This window comes from Pleurodeles waltl, chromosome 2_1 (genome assembly GCF_031143425.1).
Source record: "Pleurodeles waltl isolate 20211129_DDA chromosome 2_1, aPleWal1.hap1.20221129, whole genome shotgun sequence".
NCBI classification, from domain to species: Eukaryota; Metazoa; Chordata; class Amphibia; order Caudata; family Salamandridae; genus Pleurodeles; species Pleurodeles waltl.
Window position 1 is genome coordinate 279,095,788 of NC_090438.1, and position 26,300 is coordinate 279,122,087.

At 42.2% G+C, this 26,300-nt stretch overlaps 1 protein-coding gene across 4 annotated transcripts in view; it reads right to left on the reverse strand.

Moving 5' to 3' along the window:
* The window catches only part of ATP11C (ATPase phospholipid transporting 11C), a 589,522-nt gene that overhangs the window by 39,583 nt on the left and 523,639 nt on the right, over positions 1-26,300 (reverse strand). For all 4 annotated transcript variants that reach the window (XM_069212455.1, XM_069212454.1, XM_069212452.1 and 1 more), the window contains exons 22-26: positions 16,523-16,668; positions 16,257-16,316; positions 11,956-12,083; positions 5,155-5,290; positions 2,668-2,733 (exon numbers count right to left, since the gene is read on the reverse strand). In XM_069212455.1, the coding sequence (XP_069068556.1) occupies positions 2,668-2,733; positions 5,155-5,290; positions 11,956-12,083; positions 16,257-16,316; positions 16,523-16,668 (536 nt within the window). The remainder of the gene's footprint in view (positions 1-2,667; positions 2,734-5,154; positions 5,291-11,955; positions 12,084-16,256; positions 16,317-16,522; positions 16,669-26,300) is intronic.

Genomic DNA, 26,300 nt, shown 5'->3' on the forward strand with positions numbered 1-26,300 from the left:
GGGATTGTGAGAGGAATGGGGATGTTGAGGAGATGGAGAGGGGTTAGGACGGTCAGCCTTGGCAGAGGGAGAACAGGGTGAGGAGTGGGAGACTGCTAGGTTGTGGGGGGATAGGAGGGACGAACAGTCCAAGAAGAGGGGTGGAGGAGCCTGGGATGGATTTGAGAGGGCGACTCAAAGACGTTACAAGGTAAGGGTGGTTCAAGGAAAGGACAAAAGATAGTGGAAAGGACTGGGAGGTTACTGGTGAAGGTGGGGCAAGGAGGTGCATGGAGGGAAGTAGAAGAATGATGTTATGGGACCAGGCCAAGCAGGGAGACGGTAGGGAAGGAGCGGTGTAAGAAAGGGAGAGCTGGTGTAGTCTGGAAAAGGAAGTTGTGGAAGAAGATGAAACAGAGGGGGGCAGTTGGGTTACAGAGGAGAGGAGGGTTGTGAAAGAAGGGGCACAGAAGGAGGTGAGGGTTACAAAGGGACTGATAGGTTAGAGTGGAGAGGAAGGTTACATACGGAGGAGTAGGAGGAGGTGCTGACGGAAGGCAGGAGGCATTCAGAAAGGTGAGAAACCGGTCATGACGTAAAGATCGTTCTTGGAAATAGAAAAGGAAGCAATAGCATTCAGAGGAGATGGAAAATTTACATTTCATGAAGGACATTGTAGGTCTGGGCCAGAACTGGAACACTTTGCTTCAAAAAGTGGGTTCTGTTAGTTGTGCTTCTTTGCAGGGAGACAGATGTCTAAAGGTCAGCAGGTGTCAAAAGATGCAGACTACTGGGCCAAGAAGTTTAAGAAACGAGCAGACTGATGTTATCTATGGATGATGCTTATTCCCAGAATTACACTTAACATAGGCATTTATCCAGTGTAGCCCACAAGAAAATGCTGCTTCACAAGAACACCAGCTGGCGTTAGAATCTGTGGGATCCACCGCAACATTGCCGTGGATAAGATGCAACAGTTTATACATTGAGTATGGAGGAGAGATAGGGTGATATCTCCTAGAGGTTCCCAGAGGGGGTGTTGGAAGGGACAGCCCACATGCCCTAAGAGTCATGTCGCCACTGCAACTTACATTTGACTCTTCCACCCTTCAAATGGTCACCCAGGCTAGACACTGTGTGGACAGTAGTTATCAGGGAGAGGTATTCCACGAGGGAAGAGAGGATGGGCACATTACCACCACAGAGGCCCATGGAACAGCACTGAACAGGGAGCTAGGACTGTAAAGGATTTGGGTACGGTGAAGGGAAGAAGACAAAGGGAGTGGCAAGAGCAAAGCACAGAGGGAGAAGGTTTACAGAGCAGGAAGTGATAGTTGGGTTGACTACAATGCATCCGGTAGAAACTGGACACAAGCTGGCAGTGCTGCCTAGGTTGTTAAAGTGATGGCTAACCACCTCTCAGACACCGTATATCGGGCACTGTCCAGAGAAAAAACGTATATTCAGTTTTGTGTTTTGTTACATGGAGGGCACCTGTTGGACAACATGCAATGGACCTGTAATTCCAGTTGAAATTAAGGGTTTGTGGCACATATTAGGGGTAGATTGTTTTGGTTCTATTAGCAGTGTAATGGGTGCCATTAACTTCATAACAGTAATGTTTGGTTATTTTACTTAAGGGACAGAGCTGTAGATAATGTTAGCTCCCATCGTTGAGAGAGTGATTTCCTCTTTGGGCACCTATTCAGCTGGAACATTTTTACACTTGATACTGTCACAGAAAATGGAGTCAGATTTGCGTCTGGTCAAATGGTTTGCTTTATGGTGAAGAGTATCATGAATCATGTTACAGCAGTCTCTGACCACCCACAGTGTAATAGTTGGGTGGAACACTGTGAAGGCAGCAACTGAAATGGCCGAATTAGGTGGCCCTTCTGTAAAAGAGACATTGAAACCAAGGTGGGTAGTAATACTGACCGATGGGAACACTGTGGAAGAACTGGGAGGCACATATAGGAATTACAAGTTATGACTCTGAAGGTTCGGGACATATTTATGTTTATTTGCTGTGATAACACCGCAGAACTTAATTGCTTATCGTTCTGGGGTCCTCTACCCAGATTAGGTAGTTGTCATTAGAATGACCTGGCCACACCTTGGCGGGTGAAAAGAACAGTAATTAAATTGAATCAAGGACATGGGTTTTTGACTTAAGTGCATCAAACTGAGAGAAATACAAGTGATACATTTCCAGACAAACAGTAAAAATAGGCATGACCAAGGTTGGTTCCCCACAATACATTGGTTGGAGTCATGCTTATGGAAGAGGTACAGTGCTTCCAATTATTGCCTAAGGACAGAACTGTAACTAAGTGGGTAGTGTGATGGAAGATCTCAGTTGGGGGTAGCTGTGGAGGAGGTAGAGGTGGGTACTTGTGTTGGAAAAGGTATTGTGAACATTTTACTGAAGGAGTCATGCAATAAAGATGATGGCTGGGGTAAGCATGGCTGTAGGCTATCTAAGAGTACGGCCACATATTTCTCACATTTTAAGTTGTTATATGCGTCATTTACTTTTCTGTAACAGGGAAAGTGATGTGGTATTCTTTATTACCTGTTGGTAGTGCTGTTACAGTGCGTATAAGACAAAGATAGACATAGGACCTGGCATGATAAATATCAGTTTTTCTACCTACAATTGATAAAACACAAGTATTATATACTGACCTTTAGGGTAACTGTAAACACTAATGTAGTGAAAACAAGAGTTCCAAATGTCCAGTTGCCAGAAACCTAGAAAACAGAAAGACTTGTATTTAAACCTCATTCAGGGAATAAGAATGAATCATACATTTATTCTACAATGTCTCTATTATGGAAGAAAAGCACCAACTGACGAAAAAAGGGAAAATTACAAAATGTGCAGAATTCAGCAGTGTGAGAAACATAATTTGCTAAAATGTTGAGATGGGTTAATATTTACTATTCTCATATTATAAAAGTGACTTTAGTTACTGTATGCACTTTGTAAGTACTTCATAGCAAGTCACCGGAGAAGGTATGTCAGGTACAGACCTCAAAGTCCTAGGATCTCACTATCAGGTCTCTTGTAGACCTACCCGGTTACTTTACCCCCCAAGAGTTAATGATTCTGGGAACATCTATAAATACATGGAGACTGAGTTATCGGGGATTAAAAGTGAGACCACGAGGGTTCTTTAGAAAGAAGGAGTTTCGGGGTGGTGGGGGTCGGTGGTGTCATTTCGGTCTACATTCCCTTGGTTACACACCTGGTATTCCCTTGGAGATTCCCCTTGTACTTAGCAGGTAGGAGGCAATGGTGAAAGACATTCAATTGGTGATGTTTCTGCAGGATCCTAAATCCGATGCGGTTGCTAACTCCCATTACTGTCACCATCTGAATTAACATGTGCCTTCTAATTAACCTCCAAGGCTCTTTGGGTAGCAGGATTTCAGGCTGGAAGAAGGTGATGCACCAGTCTTGTTTTTTGAGTAGGGTTTCAAACATCTGTGGAATTTTGAGTTGGGTGTGAGGATGGAGAATTGCTGTAGGTGATATCTAAATGGGTTTGTTAAAATATAACACTTGCATATGGAAGTTGCATTGATGGGAAGGTAACTTTGGAATCAAGCTTCCAAATCGTTTGAGATTAGCAATGATTGATGACATACATGCCAGTAACAACTAAACAGATTTAGAGCGTTAATGTAAATGAACGCCCTCGCCCCAAAAACCACACACCACCTACTGCTTGAATGGTCAGATACTATGTTCAGTGATGACCACAGAACTAATGATGTGGAACTACCTGTGCACAACCTATGGTGCCATTGGTGGTTTACATGCATTGATGTGAGGTATTGTCGATCTTCTACCGGGGAATCCAGTTGGGGAGAAAAGAGAGGCACCTTTCCCTGTAATTGTCACTTGTTTGCATGAACTCAAAACACAGCTCCGTGTTTGATTTGGGAATTACATGCATCTTGATCTATTGTGTTCCATCTTTCAAATCTCCATGGGCTCTCAGCCTTCCAAGCTGTCTATCTTAATGGTTCTCTTTATTGGTCATTGTTCCTACTATAAACCTATTCCTTACCACATGTCAGATCCTCACAATCATCCAGAGGCAATCTTTGGCAAGTCCCTAGAATTAAACAAACTTGCACTGCAGATGTTTCTTGCAGTAAAACATTTAAACTCTCCATTCCACAGTATTGGCAGGACTGTCCATCAACATGGCAGAAGTCATTCAGTAAAATGAAACTAAGCAGGTCAGCTCACCATGCCATGCCATGGTGGCACGGTGGACAGATCAGCATTAATTCAGTTTTCCATAGACAAACCGACAGGAGTTTGTTTTTGAAAAATACAACATATGAGTCCCTGAAACTCAAAGAGATTCCTCACAGCATGTGGGAGAAATTGGTGTTTCCTATTCCGAACATAACTGGATTTGTCAGTATCACCTGAGAAGAGATTAAACACTGCTTGAATGTGTGCCTTATATTTAATAAGTCAGCAACTTCATGCTGCACCATTTGCAGTTAGTTTCCTAATGTAGAAGACCAAGAAGGAATGAATGGGGTTTCTGGAATCAAGAAAAAATTAAACAGCTGGTGGTGCATTTATTAAGCTGTTGTCTTGGAACAAAACAGTTAAAATTACCCTTTGAAACGTTTCACTGAAATAAAAGGAGCAAGTAAAAAGTTTACTCTGCAGTGAAATGCAATGGACAACTCAGATGACAGTTTAATGCATAGACTTCTCCCACAGACCCAGAGAAGGTGTCAGTCGTGGTGATGGGAGGGTCAGGCGCGGCGGTGCAGTCACTGCAACCCACAATCAACACCCACATCTGAAAAGATTAATTTTAGCCATTCACTAATGGCTGACAATTCACAAAACCTTTAGATTGGTCCCACTTTCCAAAGGAGATATGATACATCATTTGCCGAATTTTTACATCCTTTCTTCGCTCAATATACAGTTCATCGTGACGGATATCCCCATCCACCATAGTACGATCTCCATAGGCTATTATGGGATCGTAATACGGCGGGCGGGATATCCGTCGCGTTGTGACGAGTAACCCCCTCCACCAAACTCTAAGTCAGGCCCATAAAGAGGGTAAGTACCACCGCCCTCATGCACGCCAGAGACGAGACAGGAGGAGGGATTACTTCTTGGTTTACCTGCCCGTTGTCTTCTAAAGATGGGTTCTGAAAGAGTAAGTAGACTCCAAAGAAAAAAACAAGCCCTTCAAAAGCACCAAGGCAGGTCCAGTACAGGAAAGGCCTCCACTGCAGCATGGCATTATCCGAAATTGTCCTGCCACGAAAAGAATTCAAATGAAAGGCCGTATTTATTTCTGTTTAATAGGCGGTGACGTACAAAGTGGGGAAAGAGGAAATACAGCAGGTCATGTTCACAAGCAATGTATAAAAAAGGCAGCAATTTACATATCAACCTACATTTATTTTTTCATAATTTGCTATTCACAAACATTTCCTGGCAGAGTGTGTGAGGAGAAGCTGACTGGATTCCAAAAGCAGCTCTGGGACAATTTTTTAAACGAGCCTCTACCCCCCAATTTTTGTTTTCTCTCTCTCTCTCTCTCGTGTTTTGCCGACCCCTCCCCCCACCCCCTCGGTAGCGAAAATCAACCTTTAAAAACAGGCCTTCAGTGGCTCCCGCCCACTGAGACACATGCACGACGGAATACATAGCCGATCCGGCCCCATGTGAGAGGCAGAGCTTAGGAGGATTGCCTGAGTAGAGATGAAACTATTGCAACTTCTCCCAAAAGGTCCTCCTTCCTCTGTGCGGAGTTCTCTGTAACGGAGACCTTTTCACTGAGGAATGGAGCAAATGCACATTTATTTTCGCAGCAGAAAAACATTTTTCCTGTGGAGAAAACTCAAACTCTACACCCCCCAACAAGTCTATGAATCTCCCGTCATTCCGAAGGTGAAAAGGTGTCAGATCAAAGTTTGAAAATACTCACATACAAAGTTCCTTAAGTCGGTTTTACAGATGACTGATGTGGACTTCTCCACACTTATGGCAGAGAAATCTACACCTGAAAATCCATTTACGGCCACCAGGATTCCCAGCATACATACAAAAAGGTTAATTTGTTCATAATCTGATTATTGCCAAATTCAGCTATCTATGTAGGACCCATAGGGTGGTGATTTAACGTGAAGTGAATACTAAGCGCTACAGGTCAGGCCAAGGACTTCTACTCATTTTTAACAAGTCAACCGAATTGCTTTCACTGTGTGCCATTATAACACGGAATACTGGATCAAAATAATATATTTGTATCTAGTTCTTTAACAACTTTACCTTCATGCAGTTTGGAAAATGTAGGTATTTTACAACAACAAAGTGTACGGTGAATAAGTGACGAAATTAAGAAAAGCATTTACAAAGACATAAATTGGCAAGGTGCAATACAATAGTCCAATACATGCTGAACCAGTTAAGAGCAATAGAGTGAGAAAGATAGGGTGAGGATTTTAGGCTAACAATAAGGCAGTGACAAGGGCAGGATGGATATAGTGGAACTGGCGGTAAGAATATGGCCATTAAGAGCAGCTTTAGGGGACTGGGTGGAGCCCAAGGGCAGGTTGCAGAACAGAGGGGAGGGGATGGTAGGACCTCCTGACAGGGACAAAATTTGACAATGGATCTAAGAGTTCTGATTTAAATGGAAATTGAATATGTGAGTATTTAGGTGCACCTGAAGCGATAGTAGGGTGGGTTTGGTTCTATGCTCCACTGGAAGCAAGTTCCTAAAGAGAGTCGCAACTCCTGAGAAGAACTGCTTTTGATTGTATAAGCATAACCAATGGCCTGTTTTTGTACATATGTCTGATGGTAGGGGTCACAATGATTAATCAGTTTAGAAATTATCTTATTTGTTTGTTGAGCTGTTGGGATTAGATTTGTGGCTGGTGAGGTGTTGGAATGAATGAACTGAAACAGGTTTGTAGACTGATCAATTTGCTAATTGACTTTGGCCACAGAGATTGCTTGTTTGAATTTTCTAAGAGATTTGAGTTTCTTGAGACGTGTTGATGATTTGGACAGCCTCCGAGCATTTTCCAGTTTGTAGCTGTCCCTCCTCTTTGTGTTTTGTTGGTATACGAACGAATGCTGGGTATGTTTCTAGTAACATTATTTTACTTTCAATGGAGCTACAATGTTCACAGCTGAAGAGACAATATTGTTTTATAACTCTAACACTGAGTATATAATCCCTATGTAGGTGGAGCAGCAGCTTTTTAGTGATGAGTTTCTAGGTCGTCCACAGTAAGAGCCATGAAGAAACTATTTCCATATTAAATGCCATGATGGACATTTGCTGATCTGGGATTGTGAAGCAAACAAGAAAAAAAGGTTGGATGTTTTGTGAGCCAGATAAAAAAAAAGTTAATCATAAAAGTTAATGAGACTGTTTGTATTCGTTCTCTATCTGTGGACTAGATTATGTCCATAGCCTTGGAGGAAGTGACATCTTGCCAGTTGGTAACAGACAGAACAGGGTCAGTATGGGGATTCTAGTTTAATGACACAATGGAGAGATAAGGAAGAGTCAGAAACTATTGTTGAAGTTGCTGGGTGAGTTGCACTCCAGATGGAATGATACCATCTAGGTGACATTGTTGCTGGTTGCTATTAAGACCAACTAGCTGCAGCTAGTTGTTTGTTGAACCAGAACCAGACAAAACACAGTCTTTGCTTAGTGCTATGGCAAATACAGGATTGAATAAGAGTTAGCTAACCCTGGAGCGTGCTTTGAGTTAACTGAGCACAAAGAGGGGCGTGCAGTCAACTGAGAGAAAAGGAATAATCCCATCCCATGGACAGCTGGGGGCTAAAGAGTGACTGTCAGGTACAATCACAGTTTGAGCAGTCGTAATAGCCTTCATCTATTAATGAAAGGACCAGCTGGTTTGTTCGAGCTTGCCAATGGAGAGGCTTAGCTGACTGAGCTGAAGGTTTAGAGGACCTGTTGAAAGGGCCAGAGGATGCACAGTATAAGGCTAAACCAGCAGAGTAAAGAAATGAAACACTAGTGTAAAGTGCAATAATTCCTGCTTTTAAGATGGTGCTGCTCAACCAATTCACATTGGAAAATTTACTTTGTTTGCTGTGGGGGGTGATGCACAGTGCAAGTTGCAAACCTCCTCGGAATGAAGCCGAGACAACAGGATGAAATGGTTACTTGTTGGAGTAGTTGACTGGAGCGACGAAGATGAACAAAAAAGTTTAAATTATTGTTAATACCTCTCTGTAGTAAACAGCGAGATTTAGTTAGTTGGTTTAGGTAGATGTGTTGATCTTCAAGGTAGTCCTAATGAAGCAACTGGGGAGATGAGAGCAGCAGCTCTATTTTATAATATTCATGGGTTCATGGAGCACTTCTAGTGCATCACCAGTGGGGCTGCTTTTTCAAAAAATTAATTTGGCTTGCAATTCAAGGGGCTTTTTTGATTCCACAGTTGGGCCTACCAGAACCAAGAGCGAAGAATGATACCTTGAGCTGATGTGATTCAGAACTTGAAGTCACTGGATTCATTTTAAAAGTGTATAAGCAATCGTTACATTACAAAATGTTCAGAACCTGCATGAAATAATTCAACAAAAGATTACAGTGGAGCCACGATACGGTCTCATTCCATCTTCCCGCCTTCAGGATGATTCAACATACATGTGGAACTAATGTCAGATATTTGGATTGACTTTAAATGAGGGAACCGCAAATCTAGAATCATATAATCAGAGGACTACAAAAGACAGGTGATTCTGGGCTTCTCTTTCAGATCACAAGATGGTTATCTCAGATGGGGTCATTGGACAAATGAAGAGTGAGGAGGAGAAGGGGAGAGGGCGTAGTATTGCCAATAGAAAAGGGCGATGATTAGAAGGTGGGGATTGAGAGAGGGGGTTAATTCTCATCAAACCACAGATACTAACTTAAAGTGTGAAACATTGTTGCTTGAAAAGGTGAATCTTCATGTCCGTCTGGTAGTGGAAAAAAATATGGCCTTCCAAATATTAACTGGGATAGTATTCCATACTGTGGGCTTGTGGCAGGAGGATTGGCATCTCATTTCCTCAAGTCATTTCCAGTCTTTCAATGCTACTGGTGTATGTTGTGCCCATTCTGGCAGACATCTTGGATGCAGGTTATGTTTGGTTTGTATTGACAGCCTACCATTCAGTTGTTCTTGTGCGTACTGTATGTGGGCAGTTGAAACTAGTGACGTTCTCTGAGCATCAGAGTTTTTGTCACATTTATGAAGACTTTTCATTTGACAGTCTGCTGCATGGAGAACACTCTTCAGCAGTGTTAGATGAGTCTCTGGGATGTTAGCCAGGAAGGTGTTAGATGGTTAAGATGAGACAGAATCCATCCTTTTCACAAACGTTCTTAAGTCGGCTTCTGGAGCTAAGAGCTTTAGCTAGATGATTACGGTAAGCTAGTGCTAGGTGGTCATTGGGTTTTGTGGTGTGTAGGTGTTGAAGCTGAGGTTGTTGTCAATGTGGAAGCCCAGGGACTTTGCACAATAGGAAAGTCGTGGGGGGAAACCATACAGCTTATTCTTTAAGAGTATTCCTTCTACTGTCTGTTTGCTGTCATGGGCAAGGAGTATTTATTCTGTCTTGCTGGGGTTCAACTAGAAGGAAATATTTGGACGGCCTACTTGGATGTCGCATTTCACTTATTTATCAATAATAAGCTTCTTAAATTTAGGGCTGGACTTTCCATCCAAGTAATTTCTTAGTTACCCTGAAGGCTGCAGGCTTGGGTGCCATGCAACATTAAAAGCCCCTCTGGCCTCTCTCCAGCTGCAGTCTCCTGTCTGGAATGCACATAACCAAGAGGGCTACTTATCCACTGACTCAAAGTGCACCCCCATTTTCTAGGGAGCTTGTTTTTCCAGACAGGAAAAGCTAACAACCTGTGAAATGGCCCTACAGCAAATGTACTGGCACAAGCTTGTATAATGATTCATTCGCTGGTCAATATAGCAGAACCAATAGACTGGAAGAGAGGTCTGCTATATTACAGGAGCAAAAACAGACGAAGGAAATGCAGGTATTTTTTTTTTTTTTTTGATTTTATATAGCGCAAACTCGACCCGAAGGTATTGGAGCGCTTTACATTAGTAGCACCAGTTACGTTACACATTCATCTTTTTGGTGGGCACGGGGAGATTAAGTGATTTGCCCAGAATCACAGGATGCTGAGCCCTTGCTGATACTCGAACCTGATTCCCCAGCTCCAAAGTCAGCAGCTCTGGCCGTTACGCCACAACCTCTTCCATGGTTTCATTCTATCTGTTCAGAAGTTTACTTTTGTGAGCTGTGGGAGGACAACACTGCAGTTCCAAGTGTGTGCATCTTCAGCCACCAGCCTCTAGTTCAGCCCGGACTGTTTGAGTAAGAAAGTGATAAGGGAAGAAGAGATGAGATAGGGCTTTAGGTGTGTATCATGTTAGCAAAGGGGTTTGCACTGAAATAAGGCTTTAAATAAAAGGAAATTTGGATTATGAGCTGAGTATAGTGCAGTGCATGCCTGTGCAATGGGAATTCTAGCAGGACAATGATGGTGTACACAGATGTGTAGTATGGATTATGGTATGACGGCAAAGGTATTTAATAAACCAGAACATTGTTGATGTATGCACTACAGTGGTGCTTTTATAGTGGGACAGTTTGATATCTTGCATGACTGTGATGCTGTGCATATCTGTGTGGAATACATTTGTGAATGGCATGTGAGCCTCTCCTACTAGGACAATAGGAGTTCTGACTTGGAAGTGGTGGTTCTCAAAATCCAACAATGTCTTACTGACAACATGTTCTTCACACCATGTAAAAACTCCTCTGACATTGTTTGATTTTAGACTAAAGCAGTCTAAACAGTGGCATTATTATAATCTATTGGATAATTGTTTATGTCTGAGTCCTGAGCCTTTAAAATAAGTAACTGACACCAATCCTAGGGCAACGAAGCAGGGCCCATGTTAACTGCTTGGTTACATGGCACAGTGAATTGCCTCCTGTCACAGTGTTGACTATATTAAGCATCAGTGATCACCTCTGGTCAGCCAGCATTTTGAGAAGTATTCTGGCATTGCTTGAGTGGCACTTCTAACAGAATAAAATGGTTAGCATTGTTTTATTAATGGCACAGAATGTTTTGCTCTTAAGCGGCACAAGAACTGGACATCACATCTTTGACAAAAAGTTCAAAGCTGGTGTTATTTCTCTCAGGATATTATTTTATATCTGAAGTTTTTCAGTGGGGCATCGTTTTAGAAAGGCTCTGCTAGTCCTTTGGTACAAATAGTCTCATATTGGGCTTTATATTTATAAACATATTATGGTATTACTGCCGGCGAGCTTCTCTTCCTGCTAGAGTATCCACTACTGTTAACTGTGCTGTAAAGGCCCCAATGTGGCCCAGATTAAAAACATGTTTTTGGGGACAAACAAATATGAATTTGTTAAAAATGTATATACGTTTCTGATCAGACTGGACCTGAAGAAAGTTCTTTCTTTCACTGAAATGTACACCCATAGATTCTGACTAGCAATCAGACCCTCAAAGAGTTGGTCATTATCATTTGTGATAAATATCGCATCCAATACAAAAAGACACCAGGGTGTTCAGTATTCATGGGTGTAATAAATATAACCTATCGCAACTTTTTGGGGGAAGACAGGCGGATGTTAGTGTCTGCCACATCATAAGTCACATAGTCAAGTGTTTACCAGGTATGTTTCCTCTGGTAAATATTAGCATATTTGATCTGACAAAAATGTATACAGGGGAAGCATTATATAAAACAAACCTCATAATTCCGATAGGTTCGGTAACAGGAGTTATTGCACATATCGGAATTTATCAGCCACTTGTCGTGAGCGCCTTTCCAACATCCCACAGACGCAAGAGCCACGGACGCAGTACTTACATGTAGAGTTTCGGGTCGGCGCTCAGGGTTTCAATGGTGAGGTGCTGCTCCAGCAGACTGAAGGCCAGGATAGGCAAGGAGGTGAAGCAGATGTTGTACATTGTAAGGTAAGCTGCATCATAGAGCGGCTTTATCCACAAAGAGACAAAGGAGAAGAGGTGGACAATTCAAATGTTATAGGAAGCAAACTTAAGAGACATACCAGAGAGATTTATTCCACATTACTATTCCATAAAACTATGTAACTGCAACTGACAACAGACTAGCTGAAAAAGCACACTGTCCCAAACTTGAGATAATCCGACTCACATTTTCATCAAAAAATAATTTGTCTACACGTTCTACTGAATGCAGCATTTTACAAACTACAGTGGATCCTTAGGGATGCTATTAAGCCTACTCCTAGTTCCATAACATCTAAAACAAATTAGGAGAAAGGCCGGGGCTTACCGTTTTACAATTCACAGCAAATTACATCATACAAATGGAAGGTACACTGACAGTCCTCTATTAAAATAAACAGAGAAGGATACTACCAGGAGATGGGTATTTACTTTTATGTGGCTCAGATACACGGGTATGGTCACATATGGTCTACATTAGTGCCTATGACTAGCTAAGTAGCTTCCGTGGCTATAACCAGGGATGTAGCTTCAAGTGGATTGAGGTGCCATCCCCAACTTCCCCAACCCCCAAATAAAAACTTCCTCAGATTGGTAGTCAGGGGGGCCCTTGGCACGCCCCTGACTAATACCGAGTGGCAATCCCAATTTCCGAGTGAGTGACAGGTTATCTACTTGCAAAATAGGAATGGTACATGCCATAAGGCCATTCTATGGTCGCAAAAGGCAAATTTCGCTATTTGCGACCACAAAATAGCTTAGTACTTCTGGCCCCTGGTGCAGAGACGTCATTCTAAGGTAAAAGTATGCTTCTCGTCCTTTTTTCTTAAAAGGAGACAGTTTTCTCTTAGTGTTCGCAACACACACTGTCGAGATAACTTGGCTGTGATGAGAAGGGAAAGTGTAATGTAAAGACTAATGGACCTCTTCTCCACATCTCATGCAGTGTTTGGGTGGGAGGCCAAAGCGAGCAGAACAAAAGAACTCAATACCTTCCCTTGCATTTTTATGATTTAAATGGAAATGTTTGACAAGGAGCTAAAACAAGACCTAGAAATGTTGTCATCCCAGTTCCGTATTACACTGAGCGAGAGCAGTAGGAGGACCCGAAGTAGAATTCACATCAATATAATTAAATAATTATAATTCAGTAGGGTTATAGTTAGCTAGCGTAAGGGTATCATGATTTTAAATAAAGTGGTATACATTTCATTTCAGCAAACAAAAATATTTATAATTATTCTCAAAAGAACTGAAGATTGTATTGGTGTGAGATAAGATTAGGGTTTGGCATTAAAGATGAGGTGAAGATAAAAAGAAAGAGGTTTTGGGCCAGCTGAGAATGTTATACTTAAAACTTTCATGAACTCAGCCCTACCAAGAGCAACGTTTCTTTATTGTATGTGGCAGTGATCTAGTGAATAGTTAATTGGAAATGGCAGGCAAAACTAGTTAAATTCGATATTTACATAGCACATATCTCAACCCTTTAATATTGTATTAGATTAATGTTTGTGGTTGTTTGATATAACTACCAGTAAGTGGTATTGAGTTGACTTTGACGAGTGTTTTTGATATCCCAGTACTTGTTTGCTTACATTACAAATAAACGGATCACAAAAAAGAAGAATGTACTTTAGTAATACTAAATTTAATGTTACAAATATGCTGAGTAGGGAGTGGAATAGGTGGTAATAGTACTGAGGTATTGTAGAGGAGGCAATGGCTGCAGTAATGGCCCTACGTATTAGTTTCCAAACACTCATCCAGCTAAGTTCTCTTTTTGGAGTTCAAAATCATCCAGGGCAAGCCTGAAGCTGTGTCTGATACATTCCTTACAAAGTGAGGCATCTTTACCACGAGGTCCCCCTAAAGCTCTAGTGCTCTTGGAAATCCAAAAATGTGTTAAGTTCCAACTTTTCAGGCTTTCTGGAACAGTTCTTCTTAGCAACTTGTATGGCTCCCAGAACCTCAGGCATAGTACTCAAGGTCCAGGACACACTAGAGCAGAGTCCACAAGCAAGGTCCAGTTTCAGCTGTAACTGGTCAACCATCAGACCAGGAAAAAGGCCTCTTGCAGCTTTTGAGGACCATGTAGCCACTGGAGGTCAGCTAATGGAGCCTTTTAGTGCATATCTTAGTCCTGGGTACAAGTGGGAGCACGTCCAGCACTTCAGATTTCCTCACAGATTACAGACAGGAGATCCAGTCTTCTTCAGGTTTGCCACTTGTCCAGAAAGTTTTCTGAGCGAAGAGGTTGGGGTAACTCCTTTACACTTCCTCACCAATAGGCAAATGATTTCCACTGGCAAATCTTCACAGTTTTACAGCACATCCTATTTGCCTCATTGCAAACTATCCCACAGTATACCATTCTTATTAAAATCCAACATGATAACATCTTTCTGCCCTTAGAGGTGCTTTTGGCACACCTAGGTGTATTTAAGGTAATGAATAATCCCTTTCAACCACTCTTAACTAGTTTTTGGGCCAGATCCCTTCTCCATCGAGTCTAAAGCCAGGAGCTCAAGTGTACATTACGATCAAAAGACCAGTCTTCTCTAGACGCCCTCTCTCCTAGTTCCTTTTGAGTTAGTGAAATTTCAGGGCACTTCTAAACAGCCCTGCTTTGGTTAAGCTGGGTTACATTCCTCCCCCCACAACCCCAAGCCTTTCTGCCAGAGCCAAGCCATTATCTCTGCTCTGATAGCAGTATTTCACACCTCCTTAAAGCCGCAGGCAGGCCCGTGCAAATTAGCTTTCAGTGGTTGAGGAAGAGAAAGTATAACTTTTAGAATGTTACTTTTCCTATATATTTAGCAAACGTCCACCTTAACCACTGAATTTAATAATTAATAAATAGTGATTGAACCACCTCTATCATATTCCAAACCAAATATACTCAGTTAGCACATTACGTTTTCTTCATAGAACCAGCTACAGCCCTAGCAGTGAAAATAGTTTTTGGAGACTGGTCAGTTTAACAAAATGTAAAAATTTAAATCTGACTTGTTCCACTTTTAAATACCAGGAACCTTACATTGTGGGCTACAGGGCCTATTTAGTAGCGACTTACCTAATATTTAATAGTAGTATTTCCCTATTGTTAAAATCTTTTTTTTTTACAGGTCTGCCTGCAGGTATAAAAGCTGCAGGAGTAGGTCTACACACTTAGACCTGAAGCCACACTTATTTTGTCAGTCTAGTGAATGGCACAGTAGGTTCTGCAACCTACAAGTTACATTTACCTTTCTATGTGTGTATTTTCCTACACGATAAGCTATGGCATTACTTAAGATTTAAATATGCCAACTGGAGATCAGCCAATACTATCATGTTTTATGGGGTCAAAACACATACATTGGGGGCAGGGCAATAACCCAGTGGGTAGATTTTTATAAAACAGCATTACATCTATGTGGGGGTGGGGGTGGGGGGGGGTGGGGAGGGGCTTGGAGGGGGGAGGGTCTGATTTGCACGGCCCATGTGGATATCCTGTCCATGAAAATACCAATTTGGTATTATGGCACCAGTGTTGTGAGGACATACACCATCTTTATAGTCCAAATAAGGGTGTTGTACACAAAAGCTTCTTGAGGTGCACTTGCTTATTGGTAGGTCTGACAGACTGCATTTATCTGTAAAGAAGTGGCCACAGAGATTGCTTTCCCAGTGACAAGATTAAAGTCTAAGGCTCTGATGAAACGGCTGGCGCAGTGGGTGGCTTGGACTGGGTGGGTGGAGAAAATGGGCTGCTCTGCCCTTTTTCCACCACCTAATAGGGTATGGATTAAAGTGGACAATGCTTTTCAGAAATAACTGTGCCTGTGCCTGTGCCCAAGCACCCTGCCTTGCCTATCCTGCTCTCCATGTTGCACAGTATGGGCTTCTACATTGCATCCACGGTAGTGCTCTGTCATTCTCATTTATTAGAGAAGCATAGTCATGGTATTTTTTTCTCTGGCTTTAAACTTTCTCACGGACATTTGTGGCATGCTGCAAAATATATAGTAATTACTAGATAGTTCAACACAAACATATTTCAATGGCATATCTACAGAATTTCCATGGTTTGACTGCTTCTATACAGTCAAGTCTGTGCTCATGTTTTGCCAGGTACATGAGCATATACAAACATTTTGTAACATGAGTCATGTTAATTCTACACAATTAACTTACCTGTTGAGAGAATCCACAAAAGAATTGGTACAAAAACTGAGGTAAAATGAAGCAGAGATTCTGAAACATAAAAATGAAAATTGTGAGAATCAATGTAGATTTTCTAACTTTCCATGCAAGCAAGTTTTACTTTAAACTTCATCTGATCAACAAATGTTGAAATGAAGTAACAGATGAAAGAAAGATAAACAGCTAGCTTCATTTGAAAGTGTGCAATACATAGTGTGTATAGTATCTGTGCAGGTTTTCTAAGTTAAAAGTCCTACCTTGTAAAAGAAATACTGTACAAGGTGGGCGATTCTCACATAGTATAAATGCCCATGTGCTAATAGTAGTTTCTTTAAGTGTTTAAACTTTGGAACAGCATAATCACTGTTTCTTGCTGCTTGGCGGCCTTCTTTTCCTTTTATACCTAGACAAATAAAAGGATTGCATTAATGTGATGAACTATTTGGAATAGCAAAGAGCTGAAAGGTGCCACTGCTTTGGAAGCATAAAGAATCATCAATGGCACTGGTTATAGGGCAACCCCTTTGGCACTTATTTTTCCCTCAACAGAAGACAATTTAGGAGATATCATCATTAGCTTTACTGCCCATTAATCAACACTCCCTATTGTGCTTCACCAACACTGCACCTTTGCCGAACATCATGGGCTACCATTTTGATATTCAGTGACTTAGGTGTCTGCCACATCAAGGATTAGGGCACTCATAAGGAACTTTGGCACCACAGGTGAGTACATTTTCTGAGCCACACTAATCTCTTTATCTGCACAATTCTAGTGCTAGTCAGTGCGCCTCTGCCCTCCATTCCACCTCCCACCCTGTTTCAGACTCTACATTCACATCACCAAGGGAAAAGGAAATAGCTCATTTCACTGCCTTCTTCTTATAAAAACTCTAGTGGTGTATGGTGGTATTGCCTGTGAACGTCTATGCTCCCTGGGTCATGTACCTGTAGAAATCAAAATATCCTGGAACATCAATTTCTTTTATTGTTAATTTCTGTTACATTACAACATTTATAAGCATCACTGCCCTCTCTAAGATGTGCATACTTATTAGCTAATGATTTGTCAGGTGATCTGCACCTTTGCAGAACTTGGCACTTAGCTCGTCTTGGAAATCGGTCACTGGTTTGGGGGCAAGGTATGGTACTGTACAGCATGCAGTGCATCTATAGGATCTGTGGCAGAAATCCATTTAGCATGCACTGGCTGAAGTGGGGATGCCCTGCTGGGTAGCCTCACTGCTATATCTAAGGCCACGCAGCCCAAGATAGCCCATCTGGTAGCAGCCTGTAAATCACCCCTGTGTGACCTCCACCGGTATGGAGTAGTGATAATAGTGTAGAGTAGGCTGTGCACTTTTAGGGCCTTGGACTCACTTTAGGGACCTGTCTCTCGTTTCTCTCAAGTTCCCACTAGTGACCACTCAGGTTAAAAGACACTGCAAAACCTGCATGGTAATGTACTGTGCACTGCAGTACCACTATCTGACTCTTCTCCAGGCAGCCACAGAGAAAAGAATGTGCCATCAGCAGAAGGTGCTACAGGCAGGCAACTTCCTGTGTCATCTATGTCTTGAGATGTGTTTTCTGTGTCACCCATGTCTAGAGATGTGTTTCCTGAGGACTGGTCGCTGCAGAGTTTGAATAATTCTCACAATTGTATGCTCTGATGATTGTACTCAAAAGTGCAATGTGGCTGCTAACTGATTCTGTGAATGAGCGTTTTAGCCCTAAGACTGGCACCTGAAGGCACCTATTTGTGGTTTGGTTGCTTATAAGTTTAGTGAACTATGGGAGCCTGAATGCAGATTTAGCCCACCAGTTATATCACAACCCACTGTAAAAAGGTGCCACTAACAATTATTGCCACTTCAAATCAATACAGTCAGTACCCTAGCTTTAAATAAGAAACAGCAAACTTCTGTACTTTGTGATGCCTAATGGTTGCTCCTGGGAAATGCAGGATGAATTACGCCCTGGCACCGTGAAAGGAAAAGGCGAAAGAGCAGTACAGAAGAATAATGATAAGAAAACAAAACTGGTATGGAATATGCGTGCTGGGAACATTTTGAACCCATTTGTATACAGTGAAAACCAGTGCAAGCACTTCTACTCTTTTTACAGGCATACTCATTCTAACACAAATGTTGTTGCCCTGCACTACAAAATATGCATTATTCAGTGAATTCTTTACTTCTTACAGAGGCTTATGTAATGGAAGGATATCTTAACGTTTGAAAAGAATGTGTACTACCCATCACTCAATAATCACTAGTTGATCATTTTGAGTGTGTGAAATCAGCACTGCAGAGAAATAACAGAGCATTAGAGCCTTGCCCTCAGAGTTTGGGAGAGGGCAAAGCTCTGACGCGTTGCATATAGTGGAGGGGTAATGGTATGAGATGGGGATGTTATCTTTTTAACAATAATAGAGGTCTACAGAACTAGCTGAGCTGCTGTTGCCCATCTAAGTGAAGCTTTCATCTTATGGTGACTGACTTGCCTCTCAGGGAACTGGGACACGAGTTTCAACGACTACCACAGCATCAAATGGCACAGCATTCCTAAAAACATCAGAAGAATCAGCAGGTCATGCTGCTGCAAACGTATACACAAGCAATCCCAGTATACTGCTGTAAGGACCACCGTGCTACAATTCAGCACCCTACCAAATGTGATTCCATGAACTGTCTCAGGATCCAAATAATAAATACAACTCAGCTGTAATGAATATTTGCAAGTTAGCCTTTAGACTCCTCCGTTCTGTTCTAATCGGAAGTGTGGCTCACACCCCAGATGGTGTACTGCGTCAGAGGAGGGATGTTGTGACGGTGCTGAGAAAAGTAGAGCATTCCTTAAGTGTCTTGCTTCCTCAGGGCGGTATATGTGTGGTCTGTGTTGTAACAAGAAATTGCCTGCAGCGCTTGAAATAGCAGAAGCGGAAAGATGAAAAGTGCAAGAAAAATGTTTTTGGGGACGCTCCCACAGCAGTCCTCATTCCTGAGGAAACGTTGGCCTGAGGGAGCACCAGTATCTATACAGTGTTGGCAAAGCTGTAACTATGCCATTCTCCTGCGAGGATAAGTGTGGCTAACACTTTAACCTTTCCAGTATAGGATGGCCGTCATTTGCACCTGAGCTTCCAAAGCCAAGCTGGCACTCTCTTCCCTTCTAATGATGTTGAGTACTACCTAGACCATAGATAAGGTGGTCTTCTTTTGAGATGGATGTTTCACAATGGTTTCTAAACCCTACTTTTCATTGCGATCACCACCCACTTTGATAATTGTTCTTCCTGATCTCTGCTCTTCTTAAACATCTAAACTCTTTAAGAAATTGTATGCTCCCAATCTGCAGTGCTTTCTCTACTCTCAGTTAGAGTAGATTTTATTATCTCAGTGTTCCTCCTCTCCAATCACGTGCCAACTTGTTGTCAAAAAAACATTTTGTGCCCTCTGGCTTTTTCTACCTACCATAACCCTCTTTAGGAGAACCTTAAAACATTTCAAGTGTAAGGTGGCACTGTGGCTACTGGGAGGATTTATATTTTTCCATAGGCAATCGAGACAGATTAGAAGGACCTTCATAGCGTTTAGCCCTTGACATCTTTAAATCTTTATATTCAACCAATATTTTCGAGGTGTAGGAAAGTCCCCAGCCAGGTAGGGGGCAAGGGTGGGGGGTGGAGTCCTGACATGCACTGGCATAGTTCCAGCAACAACGGGGTCAGAAATATCTTACATAAGAAAACCGAAAACTTACAAATCACACCCTCTGGAATCTTTGCTGAGCTCAAGACTCTTATATGATGTTAAGGGCACAAGGATAACATTCTCAAAATAAGTAAATCAGTTGTAAAAAAATAAAAGATTTAAGGGTCAAACCTAGTTAATAAAGTTTAAAGATGTATTAATTAACATAAAACGTATTATGCAATTTCAAAAATTGTAAAATGCAGATATTGATGTACATCACTTGGAGCAAAGTTAATCAAGCATTGCAAAAAGCAGCAGGTTCGGCATTTTATTTACAAAAGTATAAAAATGGTTAACTTTGCATGTTGTTGTAATAAAGGTTCACATAAACATGCAAAGATGGCTGCCCATGTATGCATGCACTGGCAGATGTATTTTAATGTTTCCCTAGTAACGTTTTACAAAAATATAAAAAATAATAAAAGATGAACTCTTTATGTGGACATTTACATCCATGTGCATGCAAAAGGGCTATCTTTGAGTGGAATACAAGCCCATTCACAAAGATGGCCGCCCATAACTGTTCATGGGTGATGAGGTGCACGCAACTGTGGCCATCCTTGAATAGAATGGCAGCCCATTCACAAAGATGGCCCTCTAATATGCGAATGGTCAAAACACATTAGGACGGCCATTTGCGTCTTATGCGGCAAGTGCTGTAAAATGAGCAAAGACAGGCAGCAGCGAGAGGACTCTGAGGGAAGCGGGAAAGGGGTACAGGTATAAAATAAAGTCATAGTGGAAGCAGGGGACAAATAGTGAGAGAGAATAGATAGTCCCTCCCCCACCACTGCTACGTAAAGTCTGACATAAGCAGCAGAAGGATATATAGGTCAATTCAAACACTGAGATTGTAATGCTCCATGGTAAGACAAAAACAAGAATAAAGAGGAAAGCAATATACGCAGGATTGAAACAGACAATAATGATACTCAATCATGACCAAGGGGCAGGCTGAAATTTGTAAAGTATTGGACACAATAGGTTTAAGACATGAAAAAGGGTAATACTACTGCCTTCAAAAGTTGTATTGGAGAAATGATATATGCTGGAGCCTATACTGAGTAAATCAGATTCTGACAAAAACCAGCTGAGATTCAAACAGTACTGTCATCAAGGGCTTTAGAAGACGACTAACTTCACACTTCTGACATTCATCACAGAAATTCAAGAATGAGTGTTCTAAAGAATTTGATCTTAGAAACAGTCACACATTCGTATATGGAAACTCTGAGCTACAAAAGCGCTCATTAGCACTATATGTCTTCCATCACTGAAAATACTTGATACACATTCCTGGGAATCAGGGAGTTTCTCTTTTCTGTCTATTGTGCATATATTGAATCAAACAATCTCAGTTAGTGCATGAAACACAAATAAGTATTTACTGCCCTGTGTTTCTGAACCCTGCTCTGCAGTCCATGCACTGACTCAGAGATCTTTTGAGTTAATTTGTGCACTGAAGATAAGAAAAACAAACCGACCACTTCTGCATCAGCACAGCACACAGAATGAGATAATGATACAGCGCCATTTGTCAATAAGGAAAATGTTACTTACCCAGTAGGCATCTGCTTGTCGCATGTAGTGCTGTAGATTCACATGATCTGCTTTAACCTGCCATCTGGTGTTGGGTCCAGAGTGTTGCAAATTGTTTTTGTTCGAAGAAGCTGTTTTTCAAATCACAAGATCGAGCAAATCCTTCTTCTCAGTGATACTACGCATGGGCATCGAATTCTTTGTTAGATTGTTTTCTCGCAGGCAGATGACAAAGAGGAATGAGAAGGCAGTATAGAGAAAGAGATGTCCATGCAAGTGTATCTACATATATACAAATATATTTACAAATATAAAGTAACTGCAACAGCCATAGGCGTCCGGGGAAGAGGGAGAGCACATGTGAATCTACAGCACTACATGCCACGAACAGATGTCAACTGGGTAAGTAAAATCTTCCGTTCCATGGCATGTGTGGCTGCAGATAGACATGCTCTGCCCAGACTGTAAAGCAGTCCCTCCAAAAAGTGTTGGCTAACCTGTGGGAGTTGCAGCTGTCTGGAAAAGTGTTCTGAAGACAGCCTGCCCTCCATTTGTTTGCTGTCATGCTTGTACATCTACACAATAATGCTTTGTGAATGTGTGCGGTGTAGTCCAGGTAGCTGCTCTACAGATGTCAGCTAAAGGAATATTTCCCCAAAATGCCACAGCAGCACCTTTTTTCCTAACGGAATGCGCCCTAGGAGTTTGCAGCAATTGTCTTTTTGCCTTAGCATAACATCTTTGTATGCATTTAACAATCCAGCTAGCTATGCCGTTTTTTTAAATGACTTTGCCCTTAAACAGCAAAGCAAAAGCTACACAAAGTTGTTTGGTTTTACTAAACTCTTTTGTCCTGTTAATATAGTGCATGAGTGCTCTTTTTTACATCTAAAGTGTGGAACACTCTTCTATTGAATCAGGCTGTGGGACAAAAGAGGCAATTGAATGGCTTGATTGATATGAATTTGAGATACAACGCTTGGTAGGAATTTTGGGTTTGTGCAAGGGACTATATTGTGTTTATGTATTTGAAAGGAAAGTTCTTCTAGAGCGAATGCCTGGAGTTCACTCACATGACTAAGGGATGTAACTGTGATTAGAAAAGCCACCTTCCATGAAAGGAACTGAATAGGACATGAGTGAAGTGGTTCAAAAGGAGGACCCATGAGCCTAGTGAGTACAACGTTAAGATTCCATGATGGAACAGGAGTAAGTCTAGGTGGGATTCTTCTTTTAAGTCCTTCCATGAAGGTTTTAATAACCGGGGTTCTAAACAATTAAATATCTTCTCTATTTTGTTTGTGTGCAGCTATGGCTGCAAGGTGTAGTCTGATTGAGGCATAAGCCAACTCGGCTTTTTGCAGGTGTAGCAAATAGCAAATATTGTCTTGGACAGATGCTTTAATTGGGTCAATGTGTGTGGACTGACAGCCACAAACAATACGTTTCCATTTTACCGCATAGCACGCTCTAGTTGTTGGTCTGTGAGCCTCCTTAAAAATTTCCATACACTCAGTAGGTAAATTGAGCTAACTAAATTCTATGATTTCAGGAGCCATATTGCAAGGTTGAGCAATTTGGTGTCTGGATGTCTGATCTGATCATGCGTGACAAGGTCCGGCCTCTTGGGGAGCCTTTTGTGAGGAACCTGTGAGATATCCAGACATGTTGTGAACTAAGGTTGACATGCCCATGTGAGCGCTACCAGTATCATGGTTAGTGATTTCTGTGTGAGACTGCGAACAAGGAGCGGAATGAGTGGGACAGATGGAAAAATGTAGGTAAATATCCCTGGCCAGTTCATCTATAGAGAATTGCGCTTTGACAAAGGGTGAGGGTACCTGGACGGATGTTTGGGTATTTTGAGTGTTCTGCTGTGTAGACAAAGTCTTTTTGAGGAGTTCCCCACATTTGGAAGTATTTTTGAAGGACTTCTGGGTGGAGTTCTCATTCGTGGACTTGTTGATGCATCCTGCTGAGCAGGTCTGCAAAGTTGCTGTCCATTCCTGGGAGATATTCTGCCAATAGGTGAATATGGTGGTGATAAGCCCATTTCCATATTCTTTGTGCCAGTTGTGATAACTCAAGCGACCGCTCCCTCCTGTTTTTGTAGATAACACATTGCTGTCCTATTGTCTGTCCGGACTAGGACAACTTTATGTGAGAGGTAAGGAAGGAAAGCTTTGAGGGCTAGAAATACTGCTTGAAGTTCTAAATAGTTGATGTGCACGTATCGATGTATGTGATCCCAAAGGCCCTGGACTGTGAAGTCTTGAAGTTGTGCTCCCCAGCCTGTCAAGGATGCATCCGAGGTTAGAATAAGTTGAGGCACAGGGTCTCGAAAAGGCAGCCCTTTCAAAAAAAGTTGGTGGAGTTCAACCATTGCAGAGAGTGGTAAGTTTGGCGGTCTATCAACACTGGATCCTGAAGGTGACTCTGTGACTGAGATCACTGACGAGACAGACACTACTGTAGAAGACGCATGTGGAGTCTGGCATGACAGACGATGGCAATGCAGGATGCCATCATCCCTAAAAGATGCATGTCAGTTTTGATTGGGAGAACGATTCTCTTGACACTGAGGAAGAAGATGTTGAAAACTTTGTATTTGAGCTGGATTGGGGATGCTAGCCCCAGTTGCGTATTGAGAATGGCCCCTAGGTACGGTTAAATCAAAAGGTGTTGTTGATGAGATTTTAGAAAGTTGAGTGTAACTAACTTGTGAAGGAGGTTTACTGAGATTTGGGTGTGGGATTGACACTGCTGTAGCGTGCTGGCTTTGATAAGGTTAACTGCAACAACTGCTAGGCAGTTAGTGAATACGATGGGAGCAGTTCTGACCCCAAAAGGGAGGACTTTGAACTGATGTTTGCCTCTGACCACAAATCTTAGATATTTGCAGTGTGGACGGGAATGTGGAAATATGCATCTCTCAGGTCTACAGCTGTCATGAAATTGCCCTGTTGAAGTAGTGGGATGACATTCTGAAGAGTGACAATGTGAAATTGTTCTGAAAACATTTTTTGATTAAGGGGCCTGGGGTATGAGGAAATATAGTGAGTATACTCCTGTTATGTGATATTGGGATGCGTAAGACCTGACAGCCTTAGGGTGGTCATCCCACAACTTTTTGCCGGCCTCCCTCCACTTTTCTGACACTGTTGTTGCTGGTTTTAGAACTCTGTGCACTTTATCATTGCTAACCAGTGCTAAAGTGCATTTGCTCTCTCCCTTAAACATGGTAATATTGGTTCATCCCCAATTGGCTTATTCAATTTACTTATAAGTCCTTAGTTAACTGCACTACGTGTGCCAAGGGCCTGTAAGTTAAATGCTACTAGTGGGCCCGCAGCACTGATTGTGCCACCCACCCAAGTAGCCCCTTAACCATGTCTCAGGCCTGACATTGCAAGACCTGTGTGTGCAGTTTCACTGCCACTTCGACTTGGCATTTAAAAGCACTTGCCAAGCCTTAAACTCCCAGTTTTCTACATATAAGTAACCCCTGAGGTAGGCCCTAGGTAACTCACAGGGCAGGGTGCCATGTAGATAAAAGGCAGGACATGGAGATAACGTATTTTACATGTTCTGGTAGTGAAAAACTCCTAAATTCATTTTCCACTACTGTGAGGCCTGCTCCTCTTATAGACTAGCATTAGATCTGCCCTCATATACCTTTTCAGTAGTAGATTCTGACCTGAAGGGGGTAATCAGGTCATATTTAGTATGGCCAGAATGGTAATAGAAAATACTGCTTATTGGTGAGGTTGGATTTTATATCACTATTTTAGAAACAGCACTTTCAGAAAGTGAGCATTTCTCTGCACTTAAAAACTATCAGCGTCTTACAGCCTGTCTCCAATCATCGTCTGGGCTGGGCTGATTGACAGCTACTTTGTGCATTTCACCTAGACAACCACAAACACATGAGACTCAGTCACACCTGCACTCATCTGCATATTGAATGGTTCTTCCTGTGCTGGAAGGGTGGAGGGCCTGACACTTACATTTCAAAGGCCTGCCCTAACACAATGGATTGCCAAACCCCCTACTGGGTCCCTGTCAGACAGGACTGCACTGAAAGGGGAACTTGTGCACTTCAAAACCACTCTTTTAAGTCTCCCTCATTTCAAAGGAATTTTTGGGTATATAAACTGGGTCTATGACCCCACTAACTCAGACACTTCTGCATCTACACCTACACCTACACCTGCATCCTGTCAAAAGGAACTGCCTTGCTGCCCAAAGGACTCACCTGGGCTGCTTTGCTTAGAAGGACTGCTGTCCAGCTGTTGATCTGCTGCCCTGCTGGCCTCTGACTTCGCTGAGAAGGACTCTGCCTTCCCCAAGGGCATGGATTGAGCTTATCTCCTGTTTTTTTACGTCTCAGGGCCAAAAAGCCAGAATCAACGCGAAGCCTGCATTGCGACTGAGAAATTATTGCACAGCCAACTGGAACAACGCAGCCCAACTTCCCGAGTGGAAATTCGACGCAGCGCCTGCCTTGCGATAGAAAATTAGACGCATTGCCTACCAGATCGATGCAGAGCCTGTGCCTTCTTCCAATGCATCAAGGATCTTTTCCCGCATCGTCACTGGGCATCAAAATATCCCGCATCACAGTGAGGAACCAAGACTGCGTGCCTCAAAACAATGCAAACCCCTTGCAGTGTGGAAAGAAACACTGTCAAAGAAATCGACGTGTCAAAGAAATCGACACGCCACCCTATTTTTACAC